The sequence below is a fragment of the Equus asinus genome, chromosome 23 (genome assembly GCF_041296235.1).
Source record: "Equus asinus isolate D_3611 breed Donkey chromosome 23, EquAss-T2T_v2, whole genome shotgun sequence".
NCBI classification, from domain to species: Eukaryota; Metazoa; Chordata; class Mammalia; order Perissodactyla; family Equidae; genus Equus; species Equus asinus.
The window spans coordinates 47,509,272-47,526,046 of NC_091812.1; the positions used below are offsets into that span (position 1 = coordinate 47,509,272).

The 16,775-nt window shown below is 40.1% G+C and overlaps 1 protein-coding gene across 15 annotated transcripts in view; it reads right to left on the reverse strand.

Moving 5' to 3' along the window:
• The window catches only part of FREM1 (FRAS1 related extracellular matrix 1), a 144,818-nt gene that overhangs the window by 68,544 nt on the left and 59,499 nt on the right, over positions 1–16,775 (reverse strand). For 12 of the 15 annotated variants that reach the window (XR_011497321.1, XR_011497322.1, XM_070495616.1 and 9 more), the window contains 6 exons: positions 16,539–16,706; positions 12,783–12,991; positions 10,073–10,166; positions 6,034–6,286; positions 1,627–1,821; positions 365–550 (listed from right to left, as the gene is read on the reverse strand). Coding sequence is in view for 11 of the 15 variants with exons in the window: in XM_070495616.1 (XP_070351717.1) it covers positions 365–550; positions 1,627–1,821; positions 6,034–6,286; positions 10,073–10,166; positions 12,783–12,991; positions 16,539–16,706 (1,105 nt within the window). In the remaining 4 variants the exon portion in view is untranslated. Of the gene's footprint in view, positions 1–364; positions 551–1,626; positions 1,822–6,033; positions 6,287–10,072; positions 10,167–11,486; positions 11,665–12,782; positions 12,992–16,538; positions 16,707–16,775 lie in introns of those variants that run through there. The other 3 variants (XR_011497323.1, XM_070495618.1, XR_011497324.1) reach the window with 3 other exon arrangements.

A 16,775-nucleotide genomic window follows, 5' to 3' on the forward strand; every position in this document is an offset into this window, starting at 1 on the left:
TTTGTTATTATGGCGAGAAAATTAAAGCTCTACTCTCAAAGCAGTTTTCAAGTAGACAGTATAATATAGTCACCATGCTGTACATTAGATCCCCAGAAATTATTCATTTTCATAGTTATTATTTTCATAGGGGAAATTTTCATTTATTTTGGAGTAAACTCATACACACGGGGAATCCCAAAATAAAAAACTTCAAGTGAAACACCATAGTATTCAAAAGTATCAGCAATAATAATAGCAGTTCCTTAACTGTCTATGGTGTTTTGAACATTTTTGCAGTCCTTACCCAGTTATGAAGCAGGATCTGGCCAAGCAGATCCAGAAGCACAGGCGAGTTATCGCTGCGCTTCAAACAGTGACTTACCTATACTTATGCCCATATTGCTTTTTTCAAAACCTGCAGAAGGGAGCGTGTTTTCAAGGTAGCCAAACTGGGGAGGAGAAACCAAAACAAATTCCAAGTCATCTGCTGCAGTGTCAGGGTCAGTGGCCGACAAATGGTTAACGGTTAGGGCTGCTGAGAACCCCTCATCTACAACAAACATGGTACCTGCGTACAAATAATAACACAATTATGATGTAGTGTGAAATCCTCTAATCAGAACAGTGAGGACAAAGGGAGTGATTGAAATTCCACTTCAGAGAAGCCTCCCATATGCAAATATCCTTCCCTGGGAGATGTTCATTTCCTTTGGCATAACTCTCCTTACAGTGAAAATATTCAGGGGTACTGGGTGGAATTTAATTTGACTTATGGAACTACATTTTTTTCTTACACAAGCAAGTCAGACAATAATGGAAAGACGGCAGAAATACTAAATGCTCCAGTACAGCCCTTTAGGCATCCGCAAGGAACTCTGATTTCCCTTGTGTCTCTATAGATGTGACAAATGAAAATAAGAATTGCCAAATGGTTTTAATGATAAGCCACTAAATGTGGTTTATGTACTCTTCAAGATCAGTTGCTACCTCTGTTTGTCAGAGTGTTAATTGCCTGCAAGCTTTTATGAAGTACTCATAACGAGTATTTTTTTCATGCCTTGGTGCTTAATTATTCTGTAGGGATAATGCTTCCTTTCCAGAACATTGCTTGGGAGATAGTTTGCAAATTATAATAACATTCATACATATGCTTGCATTTTTTTTCTGAGAGACAGGACATATACATAATGCCTATGAAGAGATGACTTTCTAAACAGCAAATAAGGTTAAACGCATATAAATGGTCTCTCTGGTATCCTCATTCTGTTCTAATAGAAATCATTATGGATAAAGTAAATTACTCTCTCTCCAGCAGGCAAGTGATATTTTCCTATGTGAAATAAAACCAGAAAATTTGAGGATTCCGACATTGTCCTCATCCCAACACGTACACAAATACACACTCACGTACACACTTGCATTCCATCTCCAGACGGAATTACCTAAATTTTTCAACAAGTAAATTCTGCTCTGTAACCTTTTATGGATTTAGAATTTTCCACAGATTTGTGTTGAAGAAATTATTGGAGGCAATTCTGTGTGGTGATTTTCTATTTTGACTATAAGTAAAGTTCATTATTTCACTGAACCGCGAAAATGACAGCAGATGAGATAATAGGGCTTTAACAGAAAAAGCATTGTCACCTATTGCAACTGAAGGTGGTTGGTTGTCCACTGGATGCACTGTGATGTTGAGATCATACACTGGAAAGGAGTCATGAACAGGAACAGATGGCTGAGGTCCATTGTAGCAACAGCCATTCACAAAAGGGCCAGCTCCTCCATCCGAAACCACCAATGTAATGGTGTCAAAACAAGGCACCAGGCCAATCTCACCACCTGGAAGACACAGCTATCGCTGAAACACAACTTATTAAAAATATAGAATACCAAGATGAAACCTACTCACACCTCTTCTACAAGCATAGAATGGCAAGGAAAGGAACTTATGTGCCTAAAATGTAAAACTCAATTTTATCACTATGAAATTAAATAGACTCATGAAAATAATGCAAAAACCGCTTGCCCATCTGTTGCCTCTGGTGAAATCCCTGCCAGCCATCTATCACCATATGGAGGGGCAAAATGGGGCTAACAAGGGTGTGACAGTTCACAAACGAAGAAGGGAAAGACATGAAACTAGATAGTGACGGCTTCCTTTTTCCTTCATAATTGTTTAGTGTTAGGACCAATCTCAGGGAGAACAGAAGTCACCCTTGTCCCTTTGGTAATTGTCTGCCCAGTTGCATTAACCACCTTAAACGAACAACCATCAACCACATAGCAGTTGTGAGAGACACAAGAAGCTGGATAGGTGAAATACAAAGATAATCCCCATTTTTGTCCTTTGTTTCAGTGTTTTTCTCATTATATAATAGCCAAAGTGTTAAAAAAAAAAAAAACAGCAACAGCACCTGGAAAAGAAGTGGCATTTTATTTTCTTGTTACTCTTTAACGCTTACACCTATGGGTTTCAAAATGGCTCCAACTTAGGCAGGAAGAAGAGAGGAAGTGAGGAAGAAGATTAGATGGTTTATCAGTGAACAGGACAATCTGTTCCTGGGTTACCAATTAACAGCACAGAGCTAGGAGTGCTCACTATCTGGGGACAGAAAAGTCCTGTAGATGTGATTTTGGTAATTCTCATGCATCACTTTGAAAGTCCCAAGAGGGAAGCAATTATGTTTGAAGTTTTGATGAGACTAGGAGACAAAAGATCAGGGGCTTCATCTCTTTCACAAGACATGCTGGTCAAATCTACAGAGTATTGTGCTTGGCATCATTCTCTTTATTTAAAAAAGACAAGGAAAATCTAGAGATGATATAATTAAGCAAACAAATGATTAAAGGGTGAGAAAACTGGGTTATTTGGAAAAACTAGAGTTGAAGTTGAAAGAATTAGAATTAAACAATCAGCCTTCAACTTTAGGAAAAGTAAAAAAGAAAGAAGCCCTCTCATCTATTCATATATATAAAAAACAAATTGGCTTAAAGCATATTTATTCATCATTCACTTGATACATATATATTTAATGCCTAACCAGGTGACAATTAGTGTTCTTCATGCTCTAGCAGAGAAAAAGGAAGACATTTTGAAAATGTCAAAAATGTTTCAAAAGAATATCAAAAAACAAAGGACCTACTACGTGTCAGGTGCTGACCTAGTCTAATGGTAGAGAAAGAAATGCAATATGGTTATAATATCACAGATACATGTATCTATCAAGCAGAACCATATAAAATTGCCACTATTAAGCCATTTCTTACCTATTAAATTGAAAATTCATATATCTCAGCCTGATTATGTAAAAGCTGCTGAGGGTGGAAGAGGGTGAGAATATTGGCTGACAATGGTATGGGGGCAGGGCACATATGCCAGAGAAAGTCAGAGAAGTCTTTCAAGATGCTTAGCTAGGCTTGTACTAAGCATTAAAGGATGAATAGTTTACCAGGTAGATAAGGCAGAGAATTGGGAGGTAGGAGAGAGGACCTATAGGGAGAGGGAATCCAAAAGAGAAATGAGAAAATCATTCTAGGAAGAAAGGACAGCTCAAAAGAAAAGAGGTAAACATAATACATTCAGTAACTATAATTTCAATATAATGGAAGTATAGGGTACATTTATAGAGTGAGCTAGAAAAGTAGGCTGAGCATTGTCACAAAAAAGGCTACAACATGGATGAAAGAATTCCTCACCTTGAAATGGAATATAGTCTAAGGACGCGATCTATACTTAGAATTGTTAATCATAGTGTTATTTAAAAGGAAAATTTTGAATGACTTCTTGTTTAATGTTGACAGAATAGCAAATTAGTAATGTACTTTATATCATAAAATATTCAATTATTAAAACATGTTTATGATAACTTTATAACATTTAATAAATATTATTATAAACATTTTTAGGTGATAACCTAAATGAAAAAAGTAATCTGCAAAGCCGTGCATACAACATAACTGCCACTATGTTAAAAATTATGATTAGAAAATAGTAAATAAAATGCTGTAATACTGAAATGTTAATAGTGATTATCTTTGAGGGGTAAATAAGGTGATTTTTCAAAACTTCGTTATACTTTTCTATACTTTCCAAGTTTTCTTCAATGAGCATGTATTATTTTCATAATCATAAGAAACAAATAAAATAATGGTGAAAAAATTATTCTCGGGTGGCCTATAAAAATCAATGTATTTTGGAAGCCAAGAGCAGGACCACATAAGTCACTGAAACTTCAGATCCTACAGTTCTACTGTGCTTCTTTATACCAGTCCTAGCACAGTGCTAAATAACCACCAATTGAGTAACTGAGCGAACATTACAAGAAAACATAACATTTAACTATCAAGCCATCCTTTGAATACAGTTTTTCTTCTAGTTTAGTAACATAACAAAAGCACATCTATCTGAAATAATTTGCCCCAAAGTACTACTAGGTCTTCCGGAAAAAAATTCGTTAACACACCCTTCCATGGCCATCACTCTAGAAGAGATTTATAAATCTGTATACATGTCGTCTTGCACCTGGAATAAGGTATTGGAAGAGAAGACAGATTCATCTCACCCCTAATTCGCCTATGCTGCACGAGCCTGCCAAAGATGTTAAAATTATGTAAAAAAACAACAATCATTGGTCTTTGGATCCCCTTTCTGCCAGTCTATTTGAGATCCTTTGGAGAAATCAAAAAAAAGCATGGAGTTGTGAACTATTGAGAGACATCAAACATGTGGACTACACTTCCCAGGACAAGGAAATAACCACTGAATGCTTTCCTAAGACTAAACGCAGATGAGAAGACAAGGAGATACCATTTAAAGAAAAAAGATGTCTGGCAGAGTGATTGAAATGCCCCACACTGATTAATTGGCCATGAAACAACTGGTACCCTAATATCTCATTGCTTCCAAAGTACATACGAAAAACATTATTTCAAAATGTCTTCTCCCATTTCCGAATTAATCCTTAGCTATCTCAATCTCCCTCCTTGAGTTCTTTCCCAGTGGGAATACACTGCTTGTATTCTTTCTCTATGTCTCTTGAAATAAGAAAGTGATTTAACTCTGATAGCTCTTATTTTCTGCACCACTCACCTGGCTTACATACCCAATCGTACTTCCCTCATGGGATTTACAGATTAGGGAGGCATATGGATGAGTAAACAGGAAATCATAATCAAGTGTGATAAAAAGTTAGTTAGGGGAAGCATATGGTATTATTATTGATGAAGTGTCCTCAACCCAGAATTCAGAAGATGTACCAGGGCGCTGATATGGGCATGTATCATACTGTCATCTCTGCATGTGAATGGGTTTTGTCTACTCATTTAAATCAAATGTCCTTCACAGCAGGATCTGGATTATACTCTTTTATGGTCCACAGTGCCTTGCAGATATCAGATGTTGCTTTAATATTTTCTTTATTTGAACATTTACGTGGGGAACAAATGCCACCTGGGTAACCATATAATGTGATGCCAGAAATGTAAGCATAATGCTAATATACAAACGTTCGCTGTATCTCCAATCTGTGTCCACCACTGTCGTGTGCTGTGGGAAAGGTACACAAAACATAAGACATCCTCTTTGCTTTTCAGGAACTAAAAAGCAGACCAGTTGCTTCTTAGGAGCTAGCTGGTGATCAGTAAACTTTTTAAATTAATAATATAATTATTTTAGAGAACTTACTACAGGCATTTCTGTTACGATTTATGAATCCAGAAGCTGTGATGGTCAAATAAAGTCCTCTTCAAATTGACCAAAAGTGATAAGGACAACCCAGGGTGCATTGAAGGCCTATGTGGAAGCATCAAGAACTGAGCAGCAATACCATCTGCTCTTTCTCCACTCTTTGAAAGTCATTGTTCTAGCGAGATCTACTTCTAAATAAGGTGATCATACTTGAAAACTGGGATACAGGCTGCTGCTGCTGCTTTTTAATGGAAGCAAACATTAAGATTGTTAGATTATCAGAACCCACAGCAAGGGGTGGAGTTAAGACTCTGTCATGTTGCTTGCATGCCCTTACTTGGACTGGCCACAAAACTATCACTTACCTGTGTGTTTGTAGGTCACAGCCCCTGAGATAACATCTCCCTGAGAGAACTGATCCACTGTGACTCCAGCTCTCCTCACCACCCCATGCTGAGGTCCTCGAGCGATCACAAACATCAGTTTCAAATCATCACTGTCTATGTCGGTAGCAAAAATGTATTCAGAGGTGATGATCACCTCATTGCCCTCTGAGCAATGCATCATGGGAGTGAGGTCCGCCTTTAGGATTGGTGGCTCATCATTTACAGGGAGTACCTAAGCAGGAAAAAAACACACGTTTCCAAGAAAAAGAAAGCAATGACAGATTGCCCAACTGGCAACCCATAGCTCATAGTCAGAATGACAAGCATTTTCAATCTTGCAAACATGTGAAACAATAGCCGTGGAATTTGGCCAAGGAGTCCATCATATCTTTTAACTTTCCCCATATGAACCATCTTGCAAGAAATGACCCACACGAGAGACATTGTAGTTAGGAATGGGAGAGTATGGTTATGGTTTGGGACTCAAAGCTCTCGTTTGTTTCGAAACAGACAAAATATAAATATAATATAATGCCTTCTTCACCAAAGTCCCTATCCTCCTACATTAAATTCACACATATTCTAGAGGAAATCTGGTCGTTGTGGTCTGATGCATTTACATTTACCACATCGAAGTTATTTATATTTCAAATTAGTTGGTGATTACAAAGCTTTCCTCCACCCTCAACTTCCTCCCACCCAGGAAGTTTCTCTGGACTTACAATAAGCAGCAGCTGCATTTCAAACATTTTGAGTTAAATCTGAAACTCTATAACCATCAAATCAATGCCAGTTTTCAACTTGGTAAAACATTTTTTCTCACTGTCATGAAAATAAAGCTCCAAGAAAGGAAAGAAAAGCAACATGAAATCACACTGGCTCTCTGAATTTACAAAGATGAGGTAGAAATTTGAAAAAGCGTGTCTTCTAAATAGGAATAAAGGACATTCCCCCCCTGAGTTCACTGCCACAACCTGGGGTGTGTGCTGCACGTTTATTTATCAAGTCTGGCCTGTGAACACTCTCAACCCTAATTTCCTTCCTGCCACAAGTCAGCCGAAGTAATCTTTTTAAAATGTGGCTTTCATCAAGTCACTGCCTGCAGGAAACTTCAACGGCTTCCCAGGGCTTCTCCTAGGATGTCTTCGGCCGCATCTCATGTGATGGGGTATCTTTATGATCCCTCTCTATTTTCACCCCAAGACACTGCGTTCCTCACATCCCAGGTCTTCGTCTCTCTGCCTGCTGTCTGCTATGCTCCGCCCTCAGCTCTTTGCTTGGCTACCTCCTCCTTTAAGTTACATGTGGAATCCTCAGGGAAAACTTCTTGACACCTCAGGCTCATTTACGGACTTCTCTTGTTTACTCTCTTTTAGCATCTGTTAATTGTAGAACAGATCCATATTTTAATCAATTATTTCCGTGATAATCTGTTTCATGCCTGTCTTCATGCCTTGCCTGAAGCTCTAAAAGTACAAGGACATTATCGTCTTGTTCATCATCATACCCCAAGCACCTAGCCCAGGACCTAGCAAAAAGAAGACATTTATTAAATATCTATGGAATAAATGAATGAATGAATGTAATTATGTATATATGCCCTGATTACTCTGCTATTTAAACAGGATAACAACTCTACAACAAATATGCTTGATATTGTCTTGACACTTTCCTTTAATGAGTAAAAAGATGGAATGATGGAAACCTAGTCTTAATTATTTAATCAAAGGTAAATTACAAAAACATATACAACATTCTATTTTCTACTGGCTTATTAGGAAGCAATATCTTTCTTCAAGTTCTCTGAGTGGATTCATTAAAGACTTTATTATTGTTCTTGATTCAGTCTGAGGAAGCTCACCAATAAGTTTATGATGACCATTTTGCAGCAGTTCACAAAAGAGCCTCAGCTTTCAAATGGATAATAAAATTCAAAGGCAACAGAATTAAAAACATTCCTCCTGGATTAAAAAAAGTCACACTTAGTTGTCCAAAATTCCCTGTACCTCTGATTGGCTTTCAAAAGTCATGCCCTTTTGTCTAAAAGGTAATAATAAACAGATTGTTTTCCTCAAATGTACTGCTTATTGTCATTAAGAAGCAGATGGTCATGGATGGAAGATAGGGTTGGGTATATTTTGCCCTGAAATTTGCTCTTCAGGAAAAAAAGGAACTCAGAAAAGCTTTCTCTATACAGAAGCCCTCCCTTTTCCATGGCGGATATGTTCCAAGACCCCCACCGGGTGCCTGAAACGGCATATAGTACCAAACGCTATATATGCTATGTTTTTTCCTATACACACATATGTGAGGTGTGACAGCAAAGCTAGCATGAATTTCTCTTTCCTTCTTCACAATTTCACAGATAGAAGCTTCATTCTTCCTGTAGATCTTAGCAACCTCAGCACACAATTTTTTTTCTTTCCTTATCAAGTTGAGAACTTTCACCTTTTCACTGAAAGGAAGCACTTTATGGCTTCTCTGGCATATCCAAACTGCCAGCATCACTACTCTTGTGCTTTGGGGCCATTATGAAGTAAAATAAGGGTTACTCGAATGCAAGCACTATGATACCACGACAGTTAATCTGAAAACCCAGACAGCCACTAAGTGGCAAACGTGTGGGTAGTGTGTACAGTGTGGATACACTGGACAAAAGGATGATTCACATCCTGGGCGAGATGGCATGAGATTTTGTCACACTACTCTGTATGGCATACAATTTAAAACTTAAGAATTGTTTATTTCTGGAATTTTCCATTTAATATTTTTGGACCTCAGTTGACTGTGGGTAACTGAAACCCTCAAAAGCTAAATTGTGGGTAAGGGGGCGGGAGGGCCTACTGTATGTAAAAATCTGTCAATAAAGAAAATTTCCATTTTTGAAGGTGAAATACACTGCTCATCATCTAGACCTCAAAAGCCATCATGGGGATTAAGTGGGAAAATGGAAGGAAGGGGCTCTGTGTCATGACTGACACAGATAGGTACTCAGGAAATGCCAGCAAGTATAATACTTACAATCACCGGGTAATTTACAACTATGGCAGTGGCGAGGAGGAAAGAATACTGGCCAGAGAGTACCGGAGGTACCCGAGAGTGGAGATGCCAGCCTGGGGCTACACAGTCAAGTTAATGACTTTAGGCAAGTCATTGAAACTTCTTGGGCCTAAGCTTCCTTAGCTATGAAATGAGGATAATTCCTTCTCTGTCTAAAAACACGAGATGGCTGTGATCATTCTTAATTAATTACTAATTGCAAAATATCTTACAAACACATTACTATTACCACTAATAATAATTTCATATCACAAACGTCTGACAAAATTCAAACAGAAACAGAATTTGGAACTGTGAGACTAATTAGTGGCTCTTTCACGGGCATGTTAAGTCTTTCTGCAGACCCTCCTTTGTCACTAACTACAAATACCTGAAAAATTCTCTGAGCTGTGCTTGTGGACGTGGGTGGTTATTCAACAGAGAAACTCCAGGGTTCCCATCAGACCTTTGGGCATGCACTCAGCCTTTATGTGCAGATGCTTCTTCATTTGTCACACGGCAAAAATAGTCATCTCAAACAGACCTCTGGCTGGGGGCATACGGTACAGGAATTCACAAGGGGGCACCACGCACATATGGACACGCTTCTTCCACACAACAGGGAGAACCCCAGTGATGCTAGCCCAACCGGCCCAGCTGCTAAATAAATATTTCTGAGTATTACAGCCCAAAAATATTAGAAATAATTTATACATGGAACCAATTGCTTTTTAAGTTATTTACTCATCTGAGTTTGAGATCAGAGTAGTTCTTGAAATGGCTTAGAGAGAGAAAACAGCATACCCATTTCACCCGTACAGCTTTGCCCTTTATTGCCTATCCCGAGACATTCAAAGACGTAAGCAGGCATCCTCATACTCTGGAGTCCTTGTGTTTCAAGTTCTACCAGGGACTCCAAGAGGCTTCCAAACCAGATGCTTTATTTCTATATGAACCAGGGAGGAAGCTCTCTACCCACCTCAACGTGGAGAACAAATTCTGCTGAATTCGTGCCATCTGTGACCTCCAAGTGTATGTCATCCTGAAGTACCTCAGATCCATCATGCTGATACCTGTGGGGATGATATTTGTCACTCGTCTCTCTAGGCCACTGTGAGAGTAGGTTGAGATGCCTGACACAAGAGCTCTTCCATGCCTTCGGCCATGTGTTCAATAAATACATAGATAATAAAACACAGCATAATCATGACGTGACGTATTTAACTACTTAGGTATCCCTGAAAGTAAAATTACTCCACCCTGGGAAAATGTGTTATATGCGTTCACAATTGTCTCCAAATCAAAAAGCAGTCCTTGAAGTTGCCACTGTGACAATGGGAAGTAGTAAGAATAGCTCTGCTACTCACAAAAAACCGTGGCCAGGGCCAGGGGGATACTGACACCGGGCAGTAGACAGGTAAAAGTGGGGCACTGTGTTGGGGCTGGCCCAGTGGTGCAGTGGTTAAGTTTAACCGCTCTGCTTTGGCAGCCAGGGGTTCGCCAGTTGGGATCCTGGGCACAGAGCTACGCATTGCGTATCAAGCCATGCTGTGGCATGCGTCCCACAGGTAAGGTAGAGGAAGATGAGCACGGATGTTAGCTCAGGACCAATCTTCCTCAGCAAAAAAGAGGAGGATTGGTAGTGGAGTTTAGCTCAGGGTCAACATTCCTCAAAAAAAAAACTACAAGTGGGGCACTGTGTGGATTTTGATGATTCTCCTTCCTCCCCCGCTTTCAAGGTTAATCTTTCTGCCTGTACTCTGGATCTACTCAGCTCTTCTCTAAAACTTTGATCTATAAATTATTTATTGCCTCTCTCCTGCCATTTTTCCATTTTCATTTACTAGTTCTCTTCCTCTCAACCTATAAAGATTCTCGAATCTCTCCCAGACTTAAAAAGAGTTTTTGCTTGGTCAAGTCTTAGCTCTATTTCCTTTAATTCTCAGGGAAGTTTCCTGAAGGAATTGTCTAATTCTAGACTTTCCATTGACTCTCCAGCCCACTGCAGTGATAAGTGGTGAGTTCTAAATAATCACTGAGTTGAATTGAGCCAAATGTTTAGCTTATCGATGATCTGTTCAAGACACTGAGGAATGGAAATAAATCCCAGGAATTGAAAGTAAAAGTTGCATTAAAAGTTGTATAGTATTTTGAACATGTATGTTATTTACATATGAAAAAAAATCCAGTACTAAAAGGTATTTTACTTAGAACTAGTCTCATCCATATGGCAGGGTACTCAGGTTGGGATTCCATTTCAATGGTGGAGAAAGTCCGCCTCCCGCCCCTAGTATCCTTCCCACGTGCTGCCTCCTAGGCTTTGTTTTGTCATGCCCCCTGATATTTTTTATCAAAAATAGATTGATATGTGATAGTGTGTTAATACTACTTACCATGCTAGTACCTGTAGAAGGGCCAAGTGAGTCTAAGAGTACACATCCAAAGACATGGCTGTGGAGCCAAACAGAACTTCTTTCAAAACCTGACTCCCCCACATACTAGCTGAGTTTGCCCTCAGTTTCTTCAGCTATAATATGAGACTAGCACCATCTACCTTGTCAGGCTTGATTTCTGTGAAGATTAAATGAAAAAACATAATTGCAAGTCTCTAGCAGAATGCTTGAACTATACGTGCTAGCAAATATTGGTGCTTTTTCCTTTTCTATCCATCATTCACCACTTAGTAAGAATTATCTAAACAGAGCTCTTTCTAACATTTAGCTAAGAGCTGAGATCTTGCAGTAAAAAAAGGAAATTTTAATGAGGATAGGAGTGAGTAGTGAAAAGAGGTCAAGATACTGGAGACTGTAAATCAAGTGTAACTAAACTGTTGGATTAAACTGATCTTCTGTGCGCAAAGCTTACTTCCCAGTCAGCTTCCTAGTCAAGTATGGACCTAAGCATTTGATGCCTAATACCTTCTACTATACTTTATCAAAAGGGCCCAAATTCCCATTTATAACTTAAACTTGTAAGTAAGAAATTAACCAATCTATCTGTCTACCTGACCACTGCTTTTGAGCAGCTTGCATGGTTTGTCAGAGAAGTTGTTTTACTAGATTTTGTAGAAAAGTTTCTTATGGAACTGCATTAGGTGAAAGAAATGTAAGACCTTATGGAGAGGAAAACGATTGTGGGACCATGAGGCAGACTGTCGGAGAGCCAAGTAGAACTCCATCGCCACCTACCCCGCCTACTGTTTTGCTTGCAAATCCCCACGCCAGTAGAATGGAAGAAAACATTACACTAAAGACATCAGTCAACTGAATTCTATCCCAGAGTTCCCAGGGTTATGCAATTGGCTTTTCTTAAAGCCAAGTTCAATTATGTAGATTAGCTTTCCAGATTATTTCAGTCTATATTCATCTAGTTTGACTTCTACCTCTTGTGATAAGTGCAACTGCAGCAAATTTAATATTCATGGAGAATATTAAAATTGAGAAAATAATCCATCTCTTTTGTTCTTCAAATATCCATAAAGGCATTCCCACTGGTACAGCAAGCCAGAAGGAAAGAAAATGTCCGGAAAAATTTGTCACTTCTAATTTTCAACTGACCCTTGAAAGTATTAAGTGGCACATTGGTACCCCTGAAAGAAGTGGACAAACTTCTTTCTCTTACTTGGCCTCACAATTGATCCAAATAGGAGCCAAAGCAGGTAAAGAAAAAAAGCCAGGAAATGTTCTAACCTAACTTTTAAGGTATGGAGGTCTCCCCAAGAAAATGTGCCCCCTGTGTTTAGAGGAAATCCGTTCAGCTCCACCCTTCCATGTGGAAGGGGTCTCTGCAGGGAGAGGTAGATACTGTCCAGTTGGGTGTCCACATCAGAAACCAGAATGTGCTCTGTGCTGACGATGCATTGACCTCCCTCAGCCACTCTCAGAGGGTTGGTAAATACCTAGAAATAAGGAAGGAAACATTCAAAGCCTTGTTCCATGAGGTGTCCCTGAAGACAGAGCTCATTAAATCAAGCAAAAACTTTCAGTGCCATCTCCACTCATCAATTAATTTTTCCCAAATGTGGTAAAGGGGATAGCGTCATAAGACATCTTGGCTGAGAAATATTTTTCCTAAATGTTTCTGATTCTAAACATTGATGCACACAAAGAAGCAGGCAGATCTATGAACCCAAAAGTACCTACATTTCATTTATCTCAGAGGCTGAAGAGCAGAAACAGCACTCCAATTGGTTATTATCTGTAGTGCTAAATTGAGAAAATAATCACTTTCATCATCATGTCCATACCCACCATGACTCCACACACGTACCTTAATCTACAAAATGAACAAAACCTATATCAAACTCCCCTAGAGAAAAGAATCCATCTCTTTTTTCACCCTCAAAATTCCTAAAGACTTGAGAAATTTTTTTTAAGATTGGCACCTGAGCTAACCCACTGTTGCCAATCTTCTTTTTTTTTCCTGATTTTTCTCCCCAAATCCCCCAAGTACATAGTTGTATATTTTATTTGTGGGTCCTTCTAGCTATGGAACGTGGGATGCCGCCTCAACATGGCCTAATGAGCGGTGCCATGTCTGCGCCCAGGATGCGAACCGGCGACACCCTGGGCTGCCAAAGCGGAGCTCGCGAACTTAACCGATCAGCCCCGGGGCCAGCCCCCAAGAAACTGATTGGAGATTTCAAGCATCAGTAGTCATGTGTATTTTAGAGATGAAAGCAGAGCAGGGAAATTGAAGATCGAAAACTGAATATTCCATAAGAAATAGATTTACTCAAACATTAGACTTAAATATTAAAGCCATGAAGATGATTTTCTATAATGGAAAAACTCAATATTCAACTAATAGATCATTTGTAAGTAAAATGCAAGTTGGAGGGCTTGGGATATTTTATCACCATATTGGGAGCTGGCAAGAAGTGTTCCACGGTCAAATAAGTCTAGAAAACAGGTACATACAATATCTCCACCTTGGAGATGTTTAAGGCACATAAGGGTGATCAACGCTCTGAGGTCCTTAAGTAGGGAAACCTGTTAACTTTGTTTAACCTACCATTTCCCCAAATTTGTTTCACTCCACAGAAGCTAAAGCATCAGATACCAAGTGATGGGCTCTGAGGGCCGCCCACAGATGGCCTAGGCTGAGCACCTGCCAATAGGGAGACACAGCATTCTCCAAGGAGGCAGCTACTCTCCTCGGAGAGCCGCTGCTCCCAGAAAGGAGAAATTTCCCTGAAGAAAGAGCTGGTAAAGCGCAGGGGACAAGGAATGGGCAGAGGAAAGGGAGGTGAGCAAGAAGAAGTCACCGCCTCCACTCAAAGCCCTGCTCCAGCCTCCCACCCATCAGGGCCCAGCTGCCAGGAGCATCCACGGATGTCCCAGAAGCACACCCCAGAGACAGTTGCCTTCTATACTTTAAGAAGCTGCTTCCACCAGCAAAGGAAAACAAAAGCAAGAGCCTTCTCTCCCAAAACCACCTCCACCCCCATCCTTCTCGGTGCCTTACACTCATTTTGCCAAATGTACATTTTCACTGTTTGTAGGAGAAAGAAAGAAAGGGAACTCTTATTCAAAGAGGAGTACTATCTTTGAAACATGGTTCATGTCTGCCAGCCTCATTTTTTCCTGAGTTGTGTCATTTAATATCCCAAGACGCTAATGTTTCAAGGAACATACTGTGCTCCATTAGATGATTTTTAAGTGTATAGGTATTTTAGGGCAATTTTCAAAAAGTTGAAGCATAAGGCTAATTCGCCCCCACTCATTAATCATCAACTTTTCTGCCCATACCCAGTGCTTAGGTTTCTGGGACTTCAGGTTAGCTTGGTGTCAAGATCTCTTAGCGGTTACCACTCAGCCCAGCTATCTGTGGGTATTCACATCATGGAATCACTTCTGTGACTGTTTTCACTGAAGCTACTCTTTTTAATTTTATTTCTAATATTCTAGGTTCTCTAAGGTACTATTTCATTTGTTTTATACACTGTAGAAGAAAAGACAGCAGTCACTAAGCCACTTGAGCCCCAAGTCCTCACCACTGCTCCCAACTACCTTCAAACGATGGAGGTAATTGTTTGCTTCACCCTTTTTAGTTTTTTTCCCCAGATCATCCTTCTCTAGCAAGAGCCTTGGACTGCTTTGCATAAAAGACTATTTCTCCATGATTGTTCTAGAAAAATGTTTAACTTCCTTAGATTCTGGGTTATCTCAGGACCTGTATCTCATACATAGAAAATGATGGTCTGAGTGAAATCTAATCAAATTAACAGGAATTTGATTAATTTTCTCCACAGGGAATGTGATCTGATTGAAGGAGTCAAAAAATATAGTTTAGGTTCTTTTGTGCGAGCTCTCTGGTGCATCTTCTACTAAAAATTGCAAGTTCAGAGGCCCGAGGGGTCAGGCCAGGGCTGTGAACGTGTGGTGAGTTGGATAGTGACTTTGGTGACTGGAGAGCATGCCCTCTCCAACTGCTGGCGGGGCTAAGTGAGCTCAGTGTTGTCAGAGCTTCCAGATTTTCAAGAGAAGCCAGAAACCCAGACTTCATATGAAACCTCCTAATGTGTAAGTGTTGGCAACTCATGATTTAAGAATGATGTTTAGACCCATCAGAGCAGCTCTGTGAGTAGGGTAAGCCCCTTGGTCCCTCAAGGGGAGACCTCGGCCCCACAACCTTGGGCAGGTGTAGAGATGGTGAGGAGCGAGCAGGAAAGAGAATGTCAGTGCTTTGCTGGCTGTCTTCCAGGTAGGCAGCTGGGAAGCTGACCTCTTTCCTTAGGGATGAAACATGCATAGGTTCTAGTCCCCTCTGGTTCCTAATGAATGGGTAATCCTATATTGTCTTTCCACTTTTAAGGGAAAAAAATGAGCCTAGGAATAGCCAACCCAATTAAGTCTAGCACTCCAGTGGGGGGGGGGGGGGGGCAGGTGTGCAACAAACTCTCAATATGAATCCCAGCCTCGCAGATAAGATACACAGGTAGCATGGCCCTTATGGCTCAGTTTTAATGAGAGACTCCAGTGCTTGAAAGCTTAACACAAACATTGGGGAGTGAGACAGGCTAGGAAGGAAGGGCCCATCTTAATTCATTTGGAAAATTAAAGAGCTTCTTTAGATTACAGAGCAGCATAGCTGGCCTGCGGTGTGAGCGAATAAACTCTTCTGGTTGCTAAGAGACCCATAATTTAATCCCTTTCCCCTGATCAACACGTGAAACTCAGCAGAAAGGAAAGGAAAGGAAAGAGATTTTGACAAAGCTTTGAAAATAATGCCGAATTCAGCAACTGGAAAACCTCACCTTTTAGATAGGAAATCCCCTGGGAAGTGAAGGACTACCTGCCCCACACTTTTTTCCTAAACTACAGCTGGAAAATAAGAAAGTTCTTTAAAATAGCCTAAAGAACAGTTAGCTTTTCCAGTAAGTCTTAAACTCTTTCCTTGGGTCCTCTGTCCTTTTCCTCCTTCATATCAAACATTGTACTGACCTCAGGAACTTGATTGTCCACTGGAAGAATCGTGATGTTAAAGCAGATCCCGTGCAAAGTGCCGCCATGCTGGTTACTGACGGAAAATGCAAACTGGACACGTTGTAGATGGGGGCCTATATCCTGCATGGGTGGCATGTAGGCCACTTTCATATAATTCACAGCATGCTGCAAAGCAAATAGAGATGGACATGTGGGTGCCAATCTGTGAGGAGCAGGGAGTCTCAGAGATCTGGG